At 42.4% G+C, this 26,187-nt stretch overlaps 1 protein-coding gene across 1 annotated transcript in view; it reads left to right on the top strand.

Annotated features, from left to right (window-relative positions):
• Positions 1-26,187, top strand: part of pcdh1a (protocadherin 1a) — a 174,915-nt gene that overhangs the window by 29,790 nt on the left and 118,938 nt on the right. The window contains exon 3 of the mRNA XM_088321315.1: positions 173-2,347. Within this exon, the coding sequence (XP_088177441.1) occupies positions 173-2,347 (2,175 nt within the window). The remainder of the gene's footprint in view (positions 1-172; positions 2,348-26,187) is intronic.

Raw genomic sequence — 26,187 nt, 5'->3', positions numbered from 1 at the left:
CGGCAATATCACTTTGTGATCCCCAACTTTAGAACGGAATAATGTCGCATTAGGGGTCTACTGCAATGCCACGACTATCATATTTCACTGATTTTGTTTTGTTGTTCAGTTGATGGAACAAATCAGTATAACTCAAATCCATTAACACTTTATTTTGGCGATGTTGTCGTAGGTCAAAGCAAACGACTCAGACATGGGCCCAAACGGAGAAATTGAATACACACTCCATCAAGCAGGAGACCCTGTGCCAAAGCTCTTGCGAATCGATCGTTCCACCGGCATCATCTACGTCAAAGGATCGCTGGACCGAGAGGAGATCGACAGCTTGTCTTTCTACGTGGTGGCGAGGGACAAGGGCCCACAACCAAAAAGCTCCAAGACCTTTGTGACCATCGAAGTGACTGACCAAAACGACAATCCTCCGGCCGTGGAGATTCGAGGGATCGGTCTTGTGACACACAGCGAAGGAGTAGCCAACATTTCTGAGGACATGCCTGTGGGAACAGCTGTAGCTCTCGTGCAAGTATCTGACAAGGACGAGGGCGAGAACGCCGTGGTCACGTGTGTGGTGGCAGGGGACGTCCCCTTCCAGCTTCGTCCCATCAGTGATTCATCCAGTGACCACAAGAGAAAATATTTCCTGCAAACTACCACTCCCCTCAACTACGAAAGAGTAAAAGACTATCGGGTGGAAGTAGTGGCTGTGGATTCTGGAAATCCCGCACTCTCTGGAACTAACTCGTTGAAGGTGCAGGTAACTGACGTGAATGACAACTCTCCAATATTCTCCCCGGCCCTTTTCGAGGTCGATTTCGCTGAAGAAAACCAACCCGGCGAAAAGGTTTTAGATGTTGTCGCGTCGGATGCCGACAGCGGCACGAATGCCGAACTTCTTTATAACATTGTGGCGGACACATCCGTCAAGGGGCTCTTTGAGATCGACCCAAATACAGGAGAAGTCCGAGCACGAAATCCTCTGGATCGTGAGTACAAAGAGCACTACGATTTCCGGGTGGTCGCGGTGGACAAGGGATCCCCTGTCCACAAAGGAACAGCAAGCGTTGTGATAAAAGTCCTTGATCGCAATGACAACGACCCGAAATTCATGCTCAGTGGCTACAGCTTCTCGGTTTTAGAAAACATGCCTCCCCTCAGCCCCGTCGGCATGGTAACAGTCATGGACGTTGATAAAGGTGAAAATGCTCAAGTCCACCTCTCCGTTGAGGCAGACGGAGGAAAGTTTGTCGTTCAGAACGGAACCGGGACCATTCTTTCAAGCATATCTTTCGATCGAGAGAAAGAGAGCACCTATACGTTCCGTCTGAAAGCGGTGGATGGCGGGGAACCGCCTCGGTCTTCTTACGTTGGAGTTACCATCAACGTATTGGATGAAAACGACAACAACCCCGTAGTCACGAAGCCCACCAACTCATCCTACAGGCTTTTATCACCTCTCGCTTCTCCCGATAGCCACGTGGAGATGGTTGAAGCTGAGGATTTGGACAGTGGGCTCAATGCAGAGCTGGTCTTTAGCATTGCAGGCGGTAACCCTTACCAGTTATTTCGCATCTCGCCAACCAGTGGAGAGATTACCCTAGCAAAAGAGATGGCCCGAAAATATGGCGGGCTACATCGACTGGTTGTGAAAGTGAGCGACCGAGGGAAGCCAGCGCGTCACACCACTGCTTTGGTCCACATTTATGCCAATGAAACCATCTCAAATGCCAGTTTAGTTGAGGCTCTAGTGGGACACAGTCTTTACACTCCGCTCGACCGGGACATCGCCGGCAATCCCGACCATGGCTTTGCTGCACAACGGAGCAACATCTTGTTTGGAAGCCTAGCTGGCATAGCAGGCGTAGTCCTTCTTATTTTGGTGGTGGTTTTTATCCGCCACCGCCTTCAAGGAGAAACGAAAAGCGGATATCAGCCAGGCAAGAAGGAAACAAAAGACCTATACGCCCCCAAACAGGTACCCAAAAACGCCAAAGGTAAACGATGCAGGAAAGGAAAACCTCAGAAATCCCCCAAACCACTCGGGGAAGACGAGGAGGTCAGCCTCCAGAAGAACCTCAAGTTCAACCTTGATGCAGTCAATGACAGCCCAAGGATACATCTGCCCCTGACTTACTCACCGGAAAGTCCTGATATCGGTCGGCACTACCGCTCCAACTCTCCGTTACCCTCCATTCAGCTGCAGGCGCAATCACCCTCAGGCTCGCAAAAACACCAGGCAGTCCAGGACCTTCCGGCAGCCAATACTTTCGTCGGGACCGGAGGGGATGACAACTCTACTGGGTCTGACCAATATTCTGATTACAGTTACAAGACCAAGTACAACAAACAGGTAAGGCAATTGAACAAAATTGTTGTGACGAAAAGAAAAAAACAATTCCAACTATTGGCGCTTTTATAACGCTCCGGGTGTATCCAGCTCACACTTTCTAGTACATGGTCACACAGCATCCTTTTCAACTATTACTCATTTTAACCCATTAAGGAAGAAAGCACAGAGTATGGAACATTACAAAAACCTAGCATCGACTATGGAATTACTTGCCCTGACTTGTCTATATCTATGTTTCTTTTGAATCATAAGGAGAGGACAAATACAGGCCGATTATTCGATAGTTTTGCCTCTGCCTAAAGCAGGGGTGTCAAACTCATTTTAACTCGGGGGCCACACGATAGAACAAACATTCTGTCGGGGGCCGGACTAGTAGATTAAAGAGAAATAAAAAGAGAGATAAAGAAATAAGAGAAAGAGGGAGGGGAAAGGAAAGAGGGCTGGACAAAGAAAGAAAAAGAGAGAAAGGGAGAGAGCGTGAGATACAAAAGAGATAAAAAGTCGTAAGAGAGGGGAAAAAGAAAGGGAAAGGAAGAAAGAAATCCAAAGAGAAATAGAAAGACAGAAGGAGAGAAAAGAAAGCACAACGGGTAGGAAGAGAGAAAGAGGAAAAGGAAAAATGATGTTAGAGCAAAAGAAGTTAAAAAACACAAGAGAAAGAGACAAAAAGCAACAAAGGAAGAGAAAAAGAGAGACACAGAAAGTGAAAGAGACAGAGACAGAGAGAGGGAGAAAAGGGGTGGAAAAGAGAGAGAGAGAGAGAGAGAGAGAGAGAGAGAGAGAGAGAGAGAGAGAAAGAAATACAAGTGCAGTGTCTTTGTGAGAGGCACCTGACTTTGGCGACATCAAGTTGACATATTTCAACCTGCAGCTTGTTTTACTCTTGGGCTTCACTGAGTGTTGTCTCGTGGGTCGGATTTAATTCTTCAACGGGCCTGATCTGGCCCGCGGGCCGCCTGTTTGACACATGTGGCCTAGAGGTAAGATCGGACCTAAAAAAGCCAGATCCGGCTTGAGCCTGTCCAATCAACTTTGTTTAAGGGGCTGATCTGGTAGCAAACCCCGAATTTTCCTATTTGAGGACACTGGAGTAGAACAGCGGTATTTCATTCTTTCTGCATAGAATGAACAGTACCCGTGCTGCCGCAATCCACTATCCCCGGTTGACTATTGCTCCGAATGGGGGTCGTTAGCGGGGAGAGGCTACTTTGCGGATTCATATTGCTGTAGTTTTTGGTCCCCATTAACCGCCATAAAAAGGGGATCAGGCTAAGAACCTTTAAAGTTTTCAAAGATCCCCAAAATATAATATATAATATGATATGTTCTGTAGCTACCTGTATGCAAACTTGGAAAAAAAAAGGTATATGTTAATGGTCTGCATTTATATAGCGCTTTTCAGGTCAATGAAGACCTCCCAAAGCTTTTTACAATGTGCTTCACACTTACCCATTCACACACACACGCACACACCAATAGGTTGTCACCCATGCAAGGCGCCTACCTGCTAATTGGGGGCATTAGGGATTCAGTGTCTTGCCCAAGGATACGTCAACATATAACACGGAGGACCTGGGAATCGAACCAGCGACCTCTTGATCCCAAGACGAGCGCTCTACCTCCTGAGCTAAAAAACCTAAGAAATGAATTATTCTTTTACCACCGAAAAAGGAATGATTCATTTTTTTTTTTTAGCAGAATTAATACAAATGCACCAATGCGTCATAAATGGGTTCAGATTTATCAAACCCTTTCAATTAATTCATTGCTAATTAAAAATGAGCATAACAGTTCCTGTCACATTGCTGTTTTTGCTTATATAAATAACTGTGGATGGTCGTGCATTTCTCACCTAGGCCTTCAGTTCCAGTCTGAATTAGTGATGTGTCATTTACAAACAAACTTAAGTCTATGAATCGGCTGTTACAAGTGAAATTTCCCTATTTTATTCGTGAGGACCTGGGGTGGTGGAGAGTTTATTTGGACCGACCCCAGCCCTTGCCATGCGCCTGATTCGCTGGGACTGACAGCGCCTGCCACCGCCGCCGCTAAGCGCGGTCCCCTCGGAGAGCCGGCAATGCGGACTGCCCAAAAGTGGGAGGGGGATTGCGACAAACAAGTCTAACGACTGTTGGCTCCATCGCTTTGGTGGATTATTGCCCCCTAGCCAATCATGGTTTGCTTAACTGGCGATGTTTCCCAAGGCCCGCTAGCAGGCGCTGAATCTCCAAATTGAAATCCGATTGGCTAAACCAAAAGCTTTATCAAACACTGATGACACGGTACATAGCGAAGGCCTCTTAATATATTTCTGAGCCTAGTTACAACTACTGGCTGAAATGTGATTGGTCAAATGCTTAAATATTAAAGCGGAAATCTGGAAGAGGCGCATTCAGGCAGAAGCAATGGAAGGAAGCTGACAGACTGTAGATTATATTTAATAATTATTGATAAAAAAATATATACAGGGCAGCATGGCGGCGCAGTGGTTAGCGCGTGTGGGGCACAGTTCTGAGGTCATGAGATCGAACTTCCTGTGTGGAATTTGCATGTTCTACCCGTAAATTCCGGACTATAGAGCGCACCTGATTATAAGCCGCACCCACCACATTTTAAGAGGAAAACCGATTTTGTACATACACAAGCCGCACCTGTATTAAACATGTAACACAAACACAAAATTAACCCAAACCCGACTTCAAGTCTAAGTGTCCTTCACTAAAGTCCACTGTCCATAAATCACAGCCGGCAAAATGAACGGAAAATGATACCGGTACTTAAGGTTTGATGCAGACCTGCAGAGTCCGGGTCCCGTTGAAGTAATCCAAGGAAAAAAGAGTATAATTCCAAAAGTAAGGGTGGGAAAAAAATATCAGATGAACACATTTACTCACGCAACTCCTTTTTCTTTAACCAACTTTTTACCCCCTCTTCTTTCCTTGTTTGTCCCTCACCTCTAGCGGTCCCCACTTAAACTCGGCACCCCGCGTTTGTTCCGCCCCTCATTTTTCCTTCACCCGTGCAAAACATATCAGAATAAGTGTCTAAAATAAATACAATTAAATACATTACAAAAATATCCAGTTGCAAATACATATTATACATGGGTTACACATATTTACAAAGAAAGAGGATACACCGAGAGAGTTTTCAAAGCTTTAATAATAATATTATAGCTTTGACAGGGCAGTTAATGGTAGCAACACTCGAGCGCCGCTGGCGGCCGTTAGAAAAATTACATAAATTGGCCGCATCACTGAATAAGCCGCAGGGTTGAAAGTTAGGGAAAAAAGTAGCAGCTTATAGTCCGGAATTTACGGTAATTGGCTGTTCCAAATTGTCCCTAGGTGTGAATTGTCTGTCCCTGTGTGCCCTGCGAGTGGGTGGCAACCAGTTCAGGGTGTCCCCTGCCCACTGCCCGAAGATGGTTGGGATGGGCTCTAGCACCCCCTGCAACCCTACTGAGGATAAGTGGTGCAGATAATGGACGGATGGATGGATAAAAGGGATAAAAATACAAGTGACATCACATAATTAAGATAGACAACCCTCGGATAAATATATTAATGCTACGACTTGGAGTTAACACCTTGATGTTCTCAAAATCGAGTACTCATTCGCCTTGTATCTTCCTTTTCCCTTTTCACTCATCTCCACTAATGTGCTCACTATTTGGCGAGGTGCAAATCACCATGGAAACAGAAAAGGACCCCGCACCTTTACAAAAGGAAACGTAGCACGACCTATGGATTCAAAAACCATCATCTTTTTTTTGAAGCGACATTCGCGTCAGGATGTACGTCCAATTTTTGAATTTGTTCAGCCTCATTTGACCAACTAACGACAATCGATAGACTGTGTCGTCTCGCTGCATCGATTTCACCCGTACAATTGCTTTCGCTTGATATTTCGGACCTATCTTTCCAGATGTTTTGGACCATCACGCTCCTTTGTGGTCCGTGTCGGTTAAGCGAATAATCTCCGCTGTCACCTGGAATGACAACGTCAGGAGACAAACGGTCTTGTCGCGAAACCGCCGAGCAGATGCACGCCGTCGCGGCTCAGCGTTATGATTTTTTTTCGATATGATAACGCGACCAGACGATGATTGGCACCCCTTAAACGTCGGCAGATGTTGAAGCTCTGTGACACGGCTCCGCAGATGTTGTTTCATGTAGGGCGGCACGTCTCACATCAGGAAGAACAGATTGACCAAAGTGTATAATTAAAATAGCTGCCAAGCGGTCTGACAGCTTTACCCGCTGCCCTTTACTTTAATATTAACAACGCCGTTCTTCTTGCTAGCTGTTGTTCCGGGGGAATGCGCTGCTGTGTCTTGAGAGGAATTTTTTTGGTGCTGCCACAAATGCACAAAAAAATTGATGTTCTTGTTCCCCGATACACAGGAAAAAAGACTCAAAATAAGCATTACAGTGGAACCTCGGTTCTCGACCATAATCCAGTTCCAGAACCCTGTTCAAAAACCGATTTGTTCGATCATCGAAATCGTTTTTCCCATTAAAAATAATCGTAAATCGTTTTAATCCGTTCCAACACCCTGAATGTTTACCTTGAATGTTTAACGTAAAGCTAACCCAGGCTAATCGTACGTTTGCGTTATCGTAATCTTCCGTACGAAAGATCAGGGTTGGGTAGGGTTACTTTAACTGGATTACTTTCAATTACTTTTGGATCACTCCAACACCAAATATGCTGATAAAAGACAAAAGAAACTAAATATAAATACAATTATGACTCACAACACGTGGTAAGCTTTCTCTCCTGGCTTTGATCTCTTTGATCTCCGGCAAAAATAAAATAAAATGCGACAGAAACAAAATGAAAATAAATCCAAACAGCTTGCCAACATCATTTTTGCCGTTCCATGTATTCCGTTACTCCCCAAGCCTGCACAAAATTGAGTAATTTTATTCATATTTAGTTTCTTTTGTCTTTTATTAGCACATTTGGTATTGGAGTAATCCAAAAGTAATTGAAAGTAATCCAGTTAAAGTAACCCTACCCAACCTTGGCCGTTCTTCTTGCTAGCTGTTGTTCCGGGGAATGCGCTGCTGTGTCTTGAGAGGAATTTTTTGGTGCTGCCACAAATGCACAAACAAATTCTTACCCGATTGGCAGAACATTCTGCTCATTTCAAGTATTGATGTTCTTGTTTCCTGATAAATAAGAAAAAACACTTAAAATAAGCACTATTTATATATTTTCAGAGACTGTGGGTCAGATGTATGGATGTTTCGTTCGGTATACATGTGTACAAGAATGTCAAGTTAAGTACCTACTTACCTATCTATCTATCTATCTATCTATCTATCTATCTATCTATCTATCTATCTATCTATCTATCTATCTATCTATCTATCTATCTATCTATCTATCTATCTATCTATCTATCTATCTATCTATCTATCTATCTATCTATCTATCTATCTATCTATCTATCTTTATCTTTCTCTCTATCTATGTGTCTCTCTCTTTCTCTCTATCTATGTATCTAGGTTTTGAGTTTTCCTTGCCCTCATGTAGATCAGGGGATGGTGTAATAATAGTCTGTAGTCTCTACAGCCCTTTGAGACTTCTTTTGATTAAGGGCTACAGTATATAAATAAACATAAATTACCTTGATATAACTTTCACCATTTTAATACTGGAATAGAAAAAAAACATGACTACACGTGTGAAATGACTACATTTTGTGCAGGCTTGGGGAGTAACGGAATACATGGAACGGCAAAAATGATGTTGGCAAGCTGTTTGGATTTATTTTCGTTTATTTTGGTTTATTTTGTTTCTGTCGCATTTTATGTTAGTTTTGCCGGAGATAAAAGAAATCAAAGCCAGGAGAGAAAGCTTACCACGTGTTGTGAGTCATCATTTTATTCATATTTAGTTTCTCTTTTCTTTTATTAGCATATTTGGTATTGGAGTAATCCAAAAGTAATTGAAAGTAATCCAGTTAAAGTAACCCTACCCAACCCTGAGTACGTGTTGCTTCCAGCATTCTCACAATGATCTAAAAACTGAAAAAAACCCCACACAAAATCATTTATTTTTCTGCCACTGTTAGGAGATTTGCAATTTTGCTGTGTCTGTTTATGTCTTGTACAAAAGACTGTTTTCAAACAGTCGTTATGATGTTTAATACAGCAACATAATCCCATCCCATTAGAAGGTTGTAAACCGAAGTTTGCATCACACTAGCAAGAGGGAACGCATCGCCGCAGCGTGAGGTTACTTTACTACCTGATATATATGCAAAACGTGATCAGGCTCACTTAACAGGCACTTGGAATCATTTTATTGAACAATTTAGTACTGCTTTTCCTGTAGTTGGGCACAACGCCATTGAATGTTGACTCTGGAGATTATTTTCTCGATTCACCGGGTCATTGGCAAAAGGTAGCAATGTTTACTTTTCGTTCATATGAAATAATACAAGTAAGCAAATAGCCCAAAAGTTACCAGATTTAAATAAATGGGCCTTTTTTCTTTGAGATCTCCGGAGCGGCGTTATCTTTCTTACACAGGGATGCAAAATAACTGTTTTTTTCCCTACCAAAACTACCAAAATCCTGCAGGACTAAAATAAGAAAAATGTGTGGAAAATGTGCAAAATGATCTGCTACTTTCAATGATTATTCTCATTCATATTTATGAATACTCAGAAAAATGTTTTTTAAACAATTCAGATTGGGTTTCAATTGATTTGATTAAAAACAAAAAACTACGATCGATCCTAACAGGAAGAAAACGTGACTTTAAGAAATAATTACTTTACAAAATTTTCCAGATTGTCATGATTACTATTGTGACTCAGCTGTCCTTGCTCATTTGGCGCCAACGGGTTCTGATTGGCTTTCGGTCAGTATTTAAACCCAGTCCTGTCTGTCCCCTCTTTTCAGTCCGTCTGCGAACATCAGTAAGCACTAAGCAAGCCTCTTTCGACCCTGACTCCCACCTGTCCCGTTTTTTGCTCCCATCTGTCCCTGGTTTCGAGACGTTTTTTGATCCTGACCACGTCTGCTCTTCCGTCCCGGCTTTTGACCTCTTTTTGTCCCCGACTAAGTCTTCTTTCCTATTCTGGCTTACGACTCGCTTACGACCCCCACCACGTTTTTGCTTTCTTGTCCCGGCTACCAACCCGCTTTTTCCGTCCCAGACACCGCCATCGCTCGTCACGGAAGATCCACTTCCGCGTTTGGAGCAGAGTCCGAGTATCAGCGACCTGCTTCCCGCGTCCAGCAATCACCGGATCGTGGGCGTAACCCATTCTGTTTCTTCCAATAAAATTTGAGAAACACAATGCAAGTGGGTCCTGTCTCCATTCTGGTCCTGGCACAGATTCCGTATTAAATAATTGGATTGAAAAAATAAAACATGAATACATAAATAAATTAATGATTTATTTGTTGGAGGGTAACGGTGCTTTTTTTAAAATGCTTTTCTTATTTTTCTACATGTGTGACTTATCTTATAATAAAAACACAAAACATAAGACGTATTCTAATAATTATTAATTACATTAGTTATGTTTTTCTAATTTACTTTGATTATACTCAAATGAACCTTATCTACATTAAATTAAGAAAAATAATATTTAAAATGTGCGAAACTTCCCCCTCTTTACTGTACTTTGTTTTCACTCTATTATAGTTATCGTCTATTTTTATTGATCTCACAGTTTTTTATTCTGTGTACAACAACTTTAGGTGTCCAGAATGGTGCTTTGAAATAAAACGTATGATTGATATTATTAATATTGTTATTATTTAAATGATTCTCCAATTCTTATCGTCATTATTCCGCTTTCACGTGGAACATGTTTTCCCGTGACGTCAGTAGAATTATTAGAATTATTATAAGATTAGATAATCCTTTATTCATTCCACAATGGGGACATTTCTTTTGTTACAGCCATTGTCATTGACCGGAACAGGATCAGGACCCAAATGCGTGACATTTCTCACAAAAGCCTTCTATTTTACGGGAAATGGGGAGTCATGCACATTAGGCTGCGGTCTGGCGTGGAATGACAGGAAGCCAGAGGCCGACGAGATCGATACCAATTGCCCGAGCAGATATCGGACAGATGGGGTCGTATACCGGACAGGATGGGACGGACAGGATTGATATCAAAACAGGATATTGAAATTACACACAAACTAGACGGGAACGAAAATGGAAACCAATATCAAACAGGACAAAATAAACGGGAACAATACCGGACAGGAAATACCAACAGGAAACAGGACCGAGTCAAAACCCACGTCTTGCGGGGCAGAGGTTCGTTGACGGACTGACATGGGAAGAGTGAGAGCACTGAGGTTAAATAGACGGAAAGCCAACCCGTCAACGAGCCGCAGCTGGCGCCACACGGGCGGGGCCAATTGGGCGCCAAGGCAACCGTGATAGCCATAAGACAGTCAATCGGGAATAACAGCTAAAATAAGAACAGTACAAACAAGTATTTAGAAAAATATAACAACATAAAAATAAAAAACAGAACATTTCCAATGGCGGGTGTGCAAAATAGTTAAAGTAGAGTAAAAAGTAAAATGAAATAAAGGTATTTATCTTAATCAACTAGAAGTAGTTTGAAAACAAAAAGTAAAAATAATCTAAACAGAATAAATTAGATTTTCCGCTTACAAGAAGAAAACTTGACCTGGACAAAATGATCATTTTACAAAATAAAAGTCTCACTCATTCAGAATATTGAAGATTTTAGTTGGACAAAAATAATGAAATACAATACAAAGCAAAGAAAGTAATGAATTAAATGAAGCTATGTGGAGGCTGAGCTTTTTCATTGCTGCAATTTTCTATAGTCTAGAAAATTAGTCAAATGACTAATTACCACATTGTTTTTTTTCTATTGAGCTGATAACCGTGACATCACATTTAGCCATTATCAGTCCTATATCAATGTTACGATAATTATCGAGCATACCTAATTATCAACACTCAAGATCATTCATACTCAGGAGCTTACTAACACCGTATCTTTGCACGGCTTGTTTTTTTTTTCATATATTTTTTTTCTCTAGTCACATTGGAAGTGTGATATTGCGTGATGCTTGCTGCAGAAACCCGTGACTCACATCAGCAATTAAATGCTTTTAATTAGCCCTGCTGGGTCCAAACGCTCGCACCTTTTTTCACACCCTTTGTGATGAGAAGCTCCGCTTTCACGTGGAACATGTTTTCCCGTGACGTCAGTAGAATTCAGTCCCAGTGCGCTTTTGGTCTCCGTTTGGGGTGAAGTTCAAGGTTGAGGAACCTTGGTTTGCATGATCTATGTTGCAGCTCATCAGCATGCTTTGAAGAAGTCAGGTAATGAACCCGGATCAAGGGTGCTAGGGGAGGAGGGTGCAGAAAACAGGCAGGATTATGGCCCTCAAGGAGCAAGGGGTTTCTTAACCTTCTGCTAGTTTATGTCCTAACGATCCCTGAGTCCCATCCAGAGGATTCATGGCGCCTTAGAGGTCAACAAATGTGTAAGCCAGGCTTAATTCACACGGATTACTATTAACAAGTTGGTCTTGAGGAAATTCCTTGAAAATGGGACCGTGTCCAAATTATGCCAATGGCCAAAGTTGTCAGGAACTAGAAACGGAGACAGGACCCAATTGTGTTTGTTTCTCTTAGTTATCTTGAGAAGGAGGCAAAGGCTAGGACCCACGATTTGGTGATAGTCGGTCGCGGGGAGCAGATCGCTGGGAACGCAGAAGTGGCACTTCTGTGGCGAGCGATGGCGGTGTCGAAGGCGGGGAAAATAGGTCGGTTGCCGGGACGGAGGAGCAGTGACGTGGTAAAACAGAAATGGGTCGAACCTGGGACACATACGAGAGCCAAAAACAGGAGGGAATCAGAGTCGGAGGGCTGGCCTAGCAGGAGCTGAGGGTCGCAGACGGTCTGGTAACCGGGAACCGGGGGGTTTAAAAAGTAGCAGGGAACCAATCAGCGCCCAGGGCCGACGACGCCAAGGAACGGGCACAGGTGCCTCGCATCAGTAATCATGACAAAAGTGGGTATTAATAACAATGGAGTGGTTGTTTTTGGAGGGCGGACCTAATTGAAGGATGGTATTTATTGATAAAACTGGGAACAAAGTAACAAACAAGGGGTCATAAAAACACAAAACATCCATCCGTCCATTATCTTCCGCCTATTAGGGTTCGGGTTGCAGGGGCAGCAGCCTCAGCAGGAAAGCCCAGACCTACCTATCCTCAGCCACTTTGTTCAACTCATCTGGAGGGATCCCGAGGGGTTCCTCTGGCCGGCTTAGAGTTGTAGTCTTTCCAGCGTGTCCTGGGTCGTCCCCGGGGCTTTCTGCCGGTGGCACGTGCCCGGAACACCTCCCGAGGGAGGCCTCCAGGAGGCATGCTTATCAGATGCCCGAGCCACCTCAGTTGGCAGACCATATCTCTAAGGGAGAGCACAACCACCCTGCAGAGGAAACAAATTTCAGCCGCTTTTTCCTGTGAGCTTATTCTTTGAATGAATAAATTCATAAATGAAATAATAAAAAACTTTATTTAGAACATACAGAGATAACCAAAACAAAACAAGAAATCAAGAAAACAATAAGAATGTTAATGTAACATTTGTGAAAAAGAGTAGGAAAAAGCTTATGCGTCGCTCATGACTCACAGTTAGTGACCAAAGATGAGGGCAGGAGCGATTCCCCTCACATGGACAAGGGTTACCGCCCCCTCGTCTGGAGCCAGACCTTGAGGTCGGGTACAGTAGAGAGTAGCTGGCCTACGCTCACATTGTCAAGCCGGGCTTAGCCCGAAAGGATGACGTGGGTCCCACAAACCTGAAATAGAAATGCAAAGAACAAAGTAACAAACAAGCAAAGGGTCAACAAACTGTCCACACAAAACCAAATCTGGAATGATCCAAATCAGAAACAAATATCAAACAGAAAATACAGAAGGAAGGAACAAAGTAACAAACAAATAAGGGGTCACAAAACTACTAAAAAACTGCAAACAAGAAATTAGAAACAAACAATAAGTGGCATGGCAGTGGAAATGCAAAGAACAAAGTAAACAAAAACAAGGCACAACTACCTATCAAAATGGCCCAACCAGAAACAGGTAACCAAAACCAAATCTGATGATGTGGAAATGAAAATGACCCCGCAACTCATGCTGTCCAAAATTTCAGTGTAACGCGTCAGGATAATTAGGGACATGGTTTTTGGTAATTACACACGCCTGTGCCCAGTTTCAAACCCGATCCTAACTGTAGGTGCACATTTTGTGAGAGAAATGCTCAGATAGATTAGCTCAAAGCAGGGTTGTCAAACATACTGCCTGCGGGCTTAATCCGGGCCGCCCACGTCTTTAATTCGACCCGCTTACAGAAGCGCAATAAAAAATGAGCTGTGTCTTTTTAAAAAAATGATCTGTAGTTTTGAATATGCTTTTAAAAAATAGAATAAACAGAGAAATCAATTAAAAAAAAATATTCATGTTAAAATTAACCTTTTTTCCTTCGGACCCCCTGGCACCTTTTGCGTTTCAGATAATTGCTTCTAGCACCATTGCTTCTTTTTTCCCATGCTTTTTATGTGTATTTGTTGGTGATAGGAATGAGTGGAGAGGTGTTGTAAAAGGCTAGTGGGATGTTTAGATGTGTTCTAAGGGATGGGCAGGGCCTCTGTATGATGCCGCAGGGGTAAACCAGTGAAAGCTGTCGGGCCCTGCTGTTGAACAGAAGAGTGTGTTGTGTCACCCTGACCCGAGTGACATGGCTGCTTTCTTGTGTCCCGTTTCATCTGGAGGGACGAAAGCATGACCGACTTGGGTGCCGAAGTGCTTCACTTGTTTGTGTGTTTGGGTATTTGAGTTGGCCAGGGTCCCAAAAAAATTGTGTGTGTTTTTGCTACTTTTTACCTTTTTTTATTTTCTTTGTTTTTGTATGTGTTTGTCTTGCTGTCGGTCACCCCTCTCGAGGGATATGACCAGGGTTGATGGATAGAATTTAATGTCTATGTGTGTGCATAGTTGTTCTCTCCAGTATAAATCCTTATAGAACATTGGGGGTTCCTGCATGTTTTCGACTCCTAGCTGACTAAAGTAGACAGGAAACCAACAGGCATTTGTAATTTTTAGTAAAATAAGTAAAAAGAAAAGTCAAACTGTCACGACAAGAACGGAATCAGGACCCAATCGCGTAGCGTTTCCCACAAGTTGTATTGTGAAGAATGGAAAGGATTGCACACACGATTTGGTGATCGCTGGTCGCGGGGAGCAGGTCGCTCTAAACGCGGAAGTGGGACTTCCGTGGCGAGCGTTGTCGGGAACGGAAAAAACGGGTCAGTAGCCGGGAGAGAAGTGCAAAAACGTGGTCGGGATCGGAAACAAGTCAAAAGCCAGGAGAGGAGAGTAGACGTGGTCGAGATTAAAAACAAATCGTAATTCGGGACGGGAGAACAGACGTGGTCGAGATCAAAACAGATCGTAATTCGGGACGGGAGAGCAGACGTGGTCGGTATCAAAACAGATCGTAGCGGGAGACAAACAGGAGCAAAAAACAGGACAGGTGAAAAAGGGCTTGCCGTGTAAAAACAGAGATTCGCAGACGGACCGTCACAAGGGGACTGACAGGACAGAGTTTAAATACTGACAACAAGCATCAGCTTGCGCCACACGGGAAGGGCCAGTTGGGCACCATGGCAACCGTGACACAAACAAGAAAAGTAAACATTTAAATCAGCAAAATGATCAACAATAACTGCCCATGCGACAAGATGTATTTATTTCTTTGCAAATGTTAATTAAGCATGAGCTTCGGCATCACCTAGTGTCTACCTCTGCATGCCACTGTTGGGAGAATCTCTTTTTGCTCTGGTTGTTTTTTGCACAAATACGTTTTCTTGGCCAGTTAATCCGCGGATGATATGTCACCTTTATTTTTCTCCAAATCCTTGTTATTTTTGTTTCCCGTTTCGATTCAGTCCGGCCTTTTTCAGCAGGCGGCCGCTGGACACAGCAGGGCAGCAGCTGCCCTTTCGGAGCGTTCGCCTTGGACTGGACTTGGGAAAAAAAAGATAACATTTCTTTCCTTGCAAGCAACCTGACATGAAATTTGTTGACAACACTTTTAGCTAAAATGATTTTGATCAATTTTATGGATTTTCTGTTGCTGCCCCTGTTGGCCTTGCATTTAGACGGGGAAGAATGATTCCTGACGCAAGTCAATAGCGAGATGCTTTCTGTAATTGTCGAGTCCAAAGCATAGGAGGCTCGGTAGTTGCATGTTTGAAGTGCCCTTGAAGTGCCCTTGAAGAAAACACTTGGGCTAAAAATAAGCCAATTGGGTCAAAAATGGATAACTTAAGTAATTTAATAAGTGGCCTCGATTTTTCAGCAACCCACTGCAATACCGCATTTTCTACAGAGAAGTACTGATCTAGATACCCAAATCTTGAGTTGTCATCAATACCGAAACTAAATACAGATGCAGTCCCCTCCCTCTGTAAAAAATTACTCATATTTTTTGAAAATTGCTTAAAATGCCATCAAAATATTTGTCTTCATATTGGATTGATTCAATGGCAATTTAAAATCCCTTTAAATTCAGGTTCCTTATTCCTTATCCTGCGATTGGCTGGCAACCAGTTCAGGGTGTCCCCTGCCCACTGCCCGAAGATGACTGAGATAGGCTCCAGCGCCCCCGCGACCCTACTGAGGATAAGCGGTGCAGATAATGGATGGATGGATACAAATACCTGAAGATAACCTGGCTTGAGAAGATGATCATTTTGCTTAATTCTTTGATTTGGGATATTTTAATGTTTTGAAGACTCGGGTTGAAAAAAGCCCTTTTTCTTAAAAATAAATAAAAAAATGCAAAGCAAAAAATTAAATCAATCAAATGAAGCCATGTGGAGGCTGAGCTTTCTGATGGCGTCCCCCACAGCTGCGATTTTCTATCAGCACACGCGGCAGCATCCTTACCTTCTGCCAGGCAGATGACTGCTTTTATCAATAAGCAGCTTAGCACCAAAGTGTCCCTCAATAATGCGCCGTGCTATTTTTCTTCTGACGCTAGCTTTGACGTCTCTTTAGGTGCACCCCCCCCTATCCGTTATCCTTCCATTTCAGTGTCTTCACTCCCACTTTTCCGCTCCACGTCCTCGTTCTTTTCGGGTCACATTAGGAGCCCGCAAAGGGCCCAAGAGGGGCCAAGGAGGAGCTTCCCCTTCGGACAAGCAGCCCCATTAGAAGTATGCGGCGCACTATAAAAGCCATTAAGGTCCATTAGGGAAGCGCTCTGGTCCACAGACACCTGCCAGGCCAGCCAGCTGGCCTCAGAGGTGCACGCTTTACAGCTGCTCCAAAGTACTTTTGATTTCTCATTAAAACGCCGCCATTTATTACTTTTACGTCCGTCAGAAGGAGCTCCTCTAAAGAGTTGCAGGAACGCAACTGTTGAGTCATAATCGGAGCCGACATCAAAGAAGGCCAAGTGACGAATGCTTTAACTCGTGAAACGCTGTTCCTCATTGGAAAAGCGGTACATAATGTACAATATCATAAAATGTAAATCAGCCGGAGGATGCTCGCCCTCAAAGAGATCCCGGGCGAGATTCGGAATTTTTCCGCAGCTCGGTCAGCTCCTCCGCCGGGAACATCAAGCGCGTGCGGTCGCGAGGTTTTAGCAGCGTGACTGGCGCGGCGCTTATTATTGCTTGATGAGCTTGACCCACATTTTCCACAGAGCAACACCATTTTCAAAGCCCAAACCTGGCTGGGTTCCCGACTTCTTCTTTTTGGTTTATTTATTTACTTTTCGACGTCTGCTCGTCTCCTGTTTGGGAATTTTTTACCCCGGCATAAATCGAATAAACATTCGCACAACGGCTTCAAAGCAATTTGATACACCTCAAACTGACATCAAAATACGACCCTGGAATTATTGCCCTAGATAATGGATTTCTTTGTGATACCGGATACTTATTGGGCCAATAACGGGCGATTATGAGAGTACTAATGAGAGGAGCTAGAATAATACCACTTGATAAGATTCAGTGAAATATTTTTCTTAGCCAAGCCATTTGTGACCTTACTGTATGTACTGTGTAATGTTAGAAGTTATGTGTTTAAGATAATCAATACACCCATTACTATACCGTTCTGAAATATCTAAGTAAGCAAACCAAGGATCATTTCTGGATTGTAAAGGGGTCCACATTAAATGCAATAAATAAAACTCCATTTTAGTTTCTACAGTTGGACTAAAATCCGTCAGAAACAAATGTATGGCTAAAACCAATGTCTAAAATACAGCCCAAATGACAGCCCTAGTTTGAAACCCTAACTAGAAATCCGGAAAAAAAAAAAAAAAAAAATCAAGACATCACGCCATACGCCTAGTTCAAAACCCAAGCTGGAGAATCTTAAAAATGTCTGTTATCAAGCCCAAACCCTACTTAAAACCCTAAAACAATTAAAAACTCAAGTATTGAGCTCAAAGTCTGGTTCAAAGCAATCTTTGGAAACCCCTAAAATCGCTTACAAGCCCAAACACCAGTTTAAAACCCTATCTGAAAACTCTAGAAGCGCTTCAAAATCTTACTATACAACGCAAACTCTCGTTTGAAACCCTAGCTGGAAACCCTGAAAATTGTTTAAATCCCTAGTTTCAAGCCCAAACGCTAGTTGAAAATCCAAGCTTGAACTTTACAAACATTTTTAAACACTGGTATCAAGCCCAAACCCTAGTTCAAAACCCTAGCTCAAAACACAGAAAATGATTTAAACCCCTAGTTTCAAGCCCAAGCCCTAGTTGAAACGCCAAGCTGAAGACCCTAGAAATGCTTTCAAACCCTGGAATAGAGACCAAACCTTAATTTAAAATCCTAGCTGGAAACCCTAGAAACACATTGAATCTCTAGTTTCAAACAAGATGGTGTGCCGGCTCCTCCCATGGACGTGCCAGTGAAGCCCCCTGGGCTTCACCATCTCGAAGAAGAGCCTTACGATGTCTCGAACACTCAAAACAACACCGAGTATTTCTACGTCGTTAGGGCCTTGTTCTCAAAACAATGCCTGCCGTCCTCCGTCTGGATGTGCTGATTATCTTAGCAGTACGTTCCGTTCAGTAAACAACATCTTCCGCCACTAATGCCTGCCCAGTGAATAAAGGCACAGTCAGTAAATAACTACAGCATTAAACTCAATAAATGTAACTTGGATTCAATCATATAAAATCCTTTATAGTCAAATGTATAAAACCCTTCAAAATCCAAAACCGAGTTCGAAATCCTAGCTGGAAACCCTAGAAACGCCTTAAATCCTCAGTTTCAAGCCCAAACCCTAACTGGTAACCTCCAAAACGCTTCAAACCCCAACTCTATAGCCCAGACTTTGTTTAAGCCCTAGCTGGATACCCTACTGCCAAAATGACAAAAGTGCTTAAATCTTGTCCTAAATATCTCAAACCATATTTTCAGTAAAGTGTTTCTGTAAAAGTGCAGAGAAATATATTTCCATTGCTAAATTAAATTAATTTGCTGGGAGCAATTTATCAATTCTTATAGATATTTGCTTGTCATCATGCCACACTGAAGAAACTGTCGCGAATCTGCTGCATGAAATACAATGACTTACTTCCAGATAGTTTAATTTAAAAAAAAACTAAATTATCTTTATTTTTCCCAGCGCAGGTTGCGTTGTAAGTCACTGATGCAACAAACTTGGCATTTACAACCTTTAAACGGATTTCCCTGTATCACTACCCGTATTGGCGAGCGGAGCTGACACAGTCGAAAGTCATTAAGCAGGAGAGGGTGAAGTCGCACAAAGGATGAAGGAATAGCTCAGCAGTGATTATTGTTGAGCTTTAACGACGGCCGTGCTCCTTTAATGGAGCTTCTGGGCTGTTGAAATGAGATGCCAAACAGAGACCGCAATTAATTGCTCGGCCTGCCCCCTCGTACCCGTGTGGATTGGGCCCAGACTCCGTCTGATAGAGGCTTAAGGGCGCCTGCTTACCTCCGCACATTCATCTTTTCGTCCTTAGATTTACGGTGACCGCGTTGTACCAGCCGGCTTGGACGGATCGTCGGACATTTACAATAGTGCGTTTTTTTTGATCCGGCGTTCTATTTGTGGCCGGTTTCTGTGAAATGAAGTTCAGATGCTGGCATTGTGCAATATGGAGAAGGTTAGTGACAAGTTGGTGCTAAACTACAGTAGATTATCATATGAAAGGCCTAAGCTCCCCCAGTGGGCCAATTTACATATAAAATGCTGAGTGCATTGTTAATGTGCATCACGTCGTCGGTGATTGTGTGTTGCATGCTAGATGCAAATAAACAGTAAGTGCATTTCCATTATACAGTATTCCCTCGCTATTTCATAGTTCCGTGTCTTTGGTGCATCACCGTTTTTTTTTTTCTATTCTTTGGTTCCACAGATAGATACAAGCTTTGTACACTCAAACCAATCAGAGAACTGCCCTCTATTTAATGGAAGCTGATTTGAGCAATCCAAATTAATTATTATCAGGACCAGTGTTCCCTCTAAGCTGCGCCCGTGCGCATTTGCGCACTGCTCGCAAATTTCTCAGCGCACAAAAAAATCTAGACAGCGCACAAAAATCAGGGCTCAAAATGACTAATTAAGAAGCGACTTAAGTCAAAGTTACAGTGCATGAAGGTAAAAATACACGGGTTCCCATGACGTTGATAGATAGATAGATAGATAGATAGATAGATAGATAGATACTTTATTCATCCCCGAAGGGAAATTCACATTTCCAGCAGCATCCCTGAGCTGAGAACAGTACAATAATAAAGCCAAAAGAATACAATATAAAAATACCCAGTGTGACGTGCAAATGCCCACTGTAGCGTGTTATATAGAGTAACTAAATAGTGCTACACAGAATACATATTGCAGTAAGATTCGGTAATATCCAATGTAGGTGGTGTGGTTTAATGTGGGCCTTTACTCTGCCGGTTGGAGTTAAAGAGCCTCATGGCATGAGGAAGAAAAGATCTCTTCAGTCTGTCCGTAGTACAAGACAGTGACAGCAGTCTGTCGCTGAAACTGCTCTTCTGTCTGGAGATAATGCTGTGTAGTGGATGCGATGGATTGTCCATGATTGACCTCAGCTTTTTCAGTGCTCGTCTCTCAGCTACTGTTGTTAGGCTGTCCAGCTCTTTGCCCACAACAGAGCTCGCTTTCCTAGCCAGTTTATTGTGTCCTAAATGCGGTATTTTGAAGTCAATCAGTAGAGTTTGTCGAGAACCGGCTTCTAACATACAGAAGGTTGTAAGATACCGAACTGTACTTAATCACATTTTTCAGTGGAAGTACAATGTTGGCAACAAGATTCACTTGACATAATTGGAAATTATTTGAATGCAACACAAACTTTTTCTTCTTTTTTCCGTGTTTTTTTCTACTTTTTTTTTAATTCCTTTAAAAAAAAAAAATTGTGTTTATTTTTTCCGCGCTGTTCCTTTTTTGTTTTTGTTCTCTATTTACTTTTTTCCTACATTACTTTCTTTTCTTTTTTTTCTGGCTTTTTTCTAAATTTTTGCTTCTTTTTTTCTCTTCTTCTTGTTTCTTTTTTTCTCAGCTTTTCACTACTTTTTCATTTTGGTATTTTTTTCTTTTTTGCTTTATTCCCCCCTTCCTTTAAGTCATTTTGTACATGATTTTACATAATATTTGGTCATGTTGGGATTAAAGAAGCAAAAACAACCCGAAGAGCTGTTTAGGACCCGGAAGAGCCGGTTCCTTTTAGTGAGCCGAGCCGGAGAAGCCGGTTCCCCGACAAACTACTAACTTTACTCAACTTCGTTCTCCTTCGACTCGACTTCAAAATACCGCATTTAGGACACAACGTCAGGGGAACCCGTGAATTTTTACCTTCATGCACTGTAACTTTGACTTGAGTCGCTACCAGCTCAGTAGCCTAGATGGTAGTGTGCCCGCTTTGAGACTGGGAGGTCGCTGGTTCGCGCCTCGGCCGAGACATACCTAATTGGTATTATGGCGGCGCCCTCTGGCTGCGGCTGCATCGACTCGCTACAACGGGTCAAGTGTATCGACATTTCGTTCTGTGTACATTGTTACAAAGAATGACAATACAAAGGAAATTATTATTATTATTCTTAATTAGTAATTTTGAGCCCTCATTTTTGTGCGCTGGCTAAATTTTCTTGTGCGCTATATAGGTGAGGGTAGGAACATAGATCAACCGGTCTCACCTAAAATGCGAACCAACATCTTTTTTAATATTCCAAGACATCAGATGGAAACACAAAACACGTCACTGTACTATAACTAACTGCCGGAAATTATTATCATGCAAATGCGAGTCTGTTAAGCGGCAGTACATCGTACGTGTTAAACGAGTGCAAATCCGTCAGGCGGGACGCCGGAATCAAGTGTAATTGGAATCATAACGAGGAAACTGCACAATTGGTCTACACAATGGCGGGGATCGCACTGAGAAAGAGAAAAATGTTTAGCGTACCATATTCATCTGTGCAGGCGCAATGTTGATTGCCACAGCGCTATCAATAAGACAGCGTGGCGTCGGTAATGGAAAATGTGTAAAAGAAGCGGAATCCGGAACAAACGTAGCACACATGCCTCTATAGAGGATAGACGGCACATTTGACATTTATATTTTTCCATATTCTAATTGAGCCCATTCCCGGTGACCCACTGCATTCCGAGATAAAACTAATTATTTGCCAAAGGCATCTTTGTCTTCTCAGGTTAGAAGGACTCTTGGCTGCTGAATTACTGTAACGTTCGATTTTCACTGCAATTTACTCATTCAATGCCAGGCGTTTCTCTCAAATGGGAGGAGCCAATTTTTTTGGCTCATTCTTTATGTCATGATTACCGATATGCATCACCTGTGCCCGCTCCTTTGGCGCCAACTGCCTCCATCTCTGATTGGCTGCCTGTCTCTATTCAAACCCACTCCTGTCTGTCACCTGTTGTCAGTCCGTCTGTGAACCTCAGTTTACACTAGGCAAGCCTTTTTTTGACCCTGACTCCCACCTGTTTTTTGCCCGTGTCTGTCCCCCGTCTTCGACCCGTTTTTGATCCTGACCACGTCTACTCTCCCCTCCTGGCTTACGACTCGTTTCTGACCCTGACCACATTTTTGCTCTCCTGTCCCGGCTACTGACCTGTTTTTCCATTCCCGACATCGCCACCTGCGATCACCGGATTGTGGGTGCAACCCTTTCCTTTCTTCCAATAAAACGTAACGCAAGTGGGTCCTGTCTCCATTCTGGTCTTGACACTTTAAGGCGTACAGAAAATTTTGCTCTAAAGCTATGAAGGCATAAGGCGTATTAAAAGAAAGTTTCAACCCTTACTTTTTATTAGAAAAAAAATATTTTTCTAGCTTTTAGCACTCTTTAGTGAACAACAGTTGAACACTACCAAGTTTTTTGAAAATACTTGTTTCCAAGAAAATCGCTTTTTGTGAAAGGATGCATTTCAAGCTGAAATTTCACTTCAGTGCTTTTTGCATTTGTGATCCCGCTGATATCCAAACAATGCTTTTCGTAAACACAAGGGCACTTTGCTTAAAATTAACAATTCTTTGCAAGACCACTGAAATTATGAACTCGCCACATGTTTATGGTGTTTTTTTGATCCCCTCTGCCCCGACAATGACGAAGGCACTTTGTCATCCTTTTAGAAAGAAAAAAGCTCTTTCTGTACTGTCACTACTACCCACTCTACATATAGGGGGTCACACACACAATTCAATCGCTGGATACAGGAGGCAACACGAGGAAGTGGCGGCTTCCTTGATGTGTGGACAAAGATTTGATTAAAGTCACACCTGCCATATAATGGTGATTTATTATACTGAAATCATTCCAAAAGCTAGGCACTGGCTAATGAGCTACGCAAAACCCTTTTTATAATAGGCTTATTCTAGAATAAAACAAAAAACAAAAAAACAACAGGGACAATGCTTCTGAAAACATACAATATTTTAAATCCTTTCATCAAACCAACCCCCCAAAAATAGTGCACATTTTCCTTTTTTTAATTGTTTCTGTTCGTTAAATATAGAAATATTGATGGAAAGCAGTGTGCATTGCGGTTCAAGACCGCTATCTTAAATCCATCCCGGGCCAGGCTGAAATCTAAACAGAGCATATTTAGATTCATTGGTTTGGCAGAAGGCAGATTCACAATCAATCATCAATATAAACACTTCTCTACCATCATTATAGCTTTCTCCATTTTAGCACTCGATTGACTTTTGGAAAGAGAAGTCAAACATTTACAACTCTTTAAAATGTCAAAAACATTGGCCAGAGTAAAATACACAGTTTTTCTAGCTGTAAACTTGTCGTCTTCAAACGACCCCTTTGTGAAACGCCTACTATTTAAACATGTGTAAAATACAATGTTTGATTTTTGACAGGATACCAGGTAAGGCTTTAAGCTACTGTCTCAACTGTTTTCCAGCTAAGATGCCCATACTACACTCACCTGCAGGCATATGATTGCAAAAATATTTTTAGGCGATAAAAGTAAACTCAGATGACTCAATGTTAGTAGCAGTTGCATCAATTATTTCATTTTGGGACAAAACGTCTAGTTACCTCTCAAAAGATACCAAAACAGTCCATGTTCTCCAAACGGTTCAAAAACAGCATTTATTTTACTTTGGGTACGTCTAGGAATTGGGATTTAAAGGAAAGTGTAACAGGAAGGTTTGGGGTTGAAAATGCCACTTTAGAAGAAATGTGAGTCCTTATTTTTGTCTTGTTTTGAATTCTGTCCCAATATGAATCCCTTATAAAGGGCTGTGGAGGGTCTGTTTGTTGACATTGTTCGTATTGGTTGAATCCGATGCCTTTTTCTGCACTCATTAAAGAAATATTTTCTTAAAAAAACCAAGCCCTCAATCAACTGCCTTGACCTTATCTTCAAGCGGCATATATCAATTACTCGCTACAATTATTGCCGCAGATTTATCAACTGCTCGTCTATGATGAGCACTCGTTTTTTTCCCGGATTTACAATCGGTGACTGCTAAGGCCTTTAGAGACGAATGCATCGTTGCTTTCATTTAAAGCGAAAAAATGGCGAGAACCCCCCTGCAAAATATACCCAACATCAATCAGTACGAGCCATTGACTGAAAATGCACACGCTTTCATTTTCATTCTGAGAGTCTAGCATTTAACCACTGCAGCGGAAAATGAGACTGATCAACGTTGACCTGGAGAAAAGCGATGTTGAGAATGTTAAGCTGAGCGTGTTAGCGTTTCTTATCTTTTTTGATCAGGCCGTCTCCCACCGTGGATAGGCACGTCTTTGTCCATCCTCGTGATTATAGTGATGTCATTGTTTCTGAAGTATAGTGGTACCTCTCCTCACAAGCTTAATTTGTTCCAGGATCATGATCGCGGCTCGAATTGCTCATGTAACGAACAGATTCTTCCGATATAAAATAACTCAAAACTAATTGGTCCTCTCATGTCCTCCCAGAAGCATACGAGTGAACAGCTATAAAACACAACTTCCTGATCACTAAAACTGTCATGATTGTCGATGTGATTCACCTGTGCCGCTCCTTTGCCTCGGACTCTGATTGGCTCCCCATCCCTATTTATACATTCTCCTATCTGTCCCCTTTTGTCAGTCAGTCTGCGAACCTCAGTTAACACTAGGCAAGCCTCTTTCGACCCTGAGTCCCACCTGTTTTTTAATCATGTCTGTCCCGTGGCTTTGACCCGTTTTGATCCTGACCACGTCTACTCTCCCATCCCGGCTTTCGACCTCTTTTTGTCCCCGACCACATATACTCTCCTTTCCTGGCTTACGACTCGCTTACGACCCTGACTACGTTTTTCCTCTCCTCTCCCGGCTACTGACCCGTTTTTCCGTTCCCGACGCTGCCATGTTCCCACCACCGGCTTTTTATTTTCTTGCCGTAAGAGACCAAATTTCCTCTTGAAATTAAATTCCCTTCAATATATATATTGTCATGAATTCCCTCATTCATGGAGATGAACACTCAACCAACGTCGTATTGCACACCACTCGATTTTACAAGATATTGCTCAATCAAGTCAAGTCATATTCATCTTTATAATCACAAGAAGTCTCAAAGAGCTGCACAGACCAAAGACTATTACAGACGATAAACCATTATTACACCATCCCCTGATCTAAAACCTACATAAGGGCAAGGGAAAAACTCAAAAACCACAGCATGAGGAAAATGAAATAAACGTTGAGAAGGGACCGCACGTGAGGCTTCAATGGATGTCCTAATACACAGACAATGCCCACATGAAATATAGGTCATTCATAAACTATAGAATAAAAGTGTGTTTTAAGCCTGGATTCAAACAGTTCCAGTGAGGTTGCAGATCGAATCTCAGGTAACAGAACATTTCACAACACCAGGGGCCGAATGAAGAACGCTCTCGAATCTGCGAATTTCTTCTTGGCTCTTGGGATCACTAGTAGACCAGAATTTTCAGATTCAATTAAATATGAAGACCATGCATGATTTTGAATAATACCAACAGAACCTTACAGGCAATGCAGGTTAGTCGGGTAATTATCTTAGTTGAAAAACTTGATGGAGTCTTAAAGCTACAGCCACATATTGTCAATTTGAAAATGAGGTCATTTAAAAGCTATAGAATATAAGGTTGTTTTAAGCCTGGATTTGAACAGTTTCACTCAGGTTGCAAATTGAATCTCACAGAGAGCAGATTTCACATTCCCAGGGCCCTGACGGAGAATGCTCTCGAATCTGCAAATTTCTTCTTGGCTCTATAAATAA

This window comes from Urocampus carinirostris, chromosome 17 (genome assembly GCF_059441175.1).
Source record: "Urocampus carinirostris isolate Australia breed hairy pipefish chromosome 17, RoL_Ucar_1.0, whole genome shotgun sequence".
NCBI classification, from domain to species: domain Eukaryota; kingdom Metazoa; phylum Chordata; class Actinopteri; order Syngnathiformes; family Syngnathidae; genus Urocampus; species Urocampus carinirostris.
The sequence above is the reverse complement of the archived record's forward strand: the minus strand, read 5'-3'. Positions and strand labels throughout refer to the sequence as shown.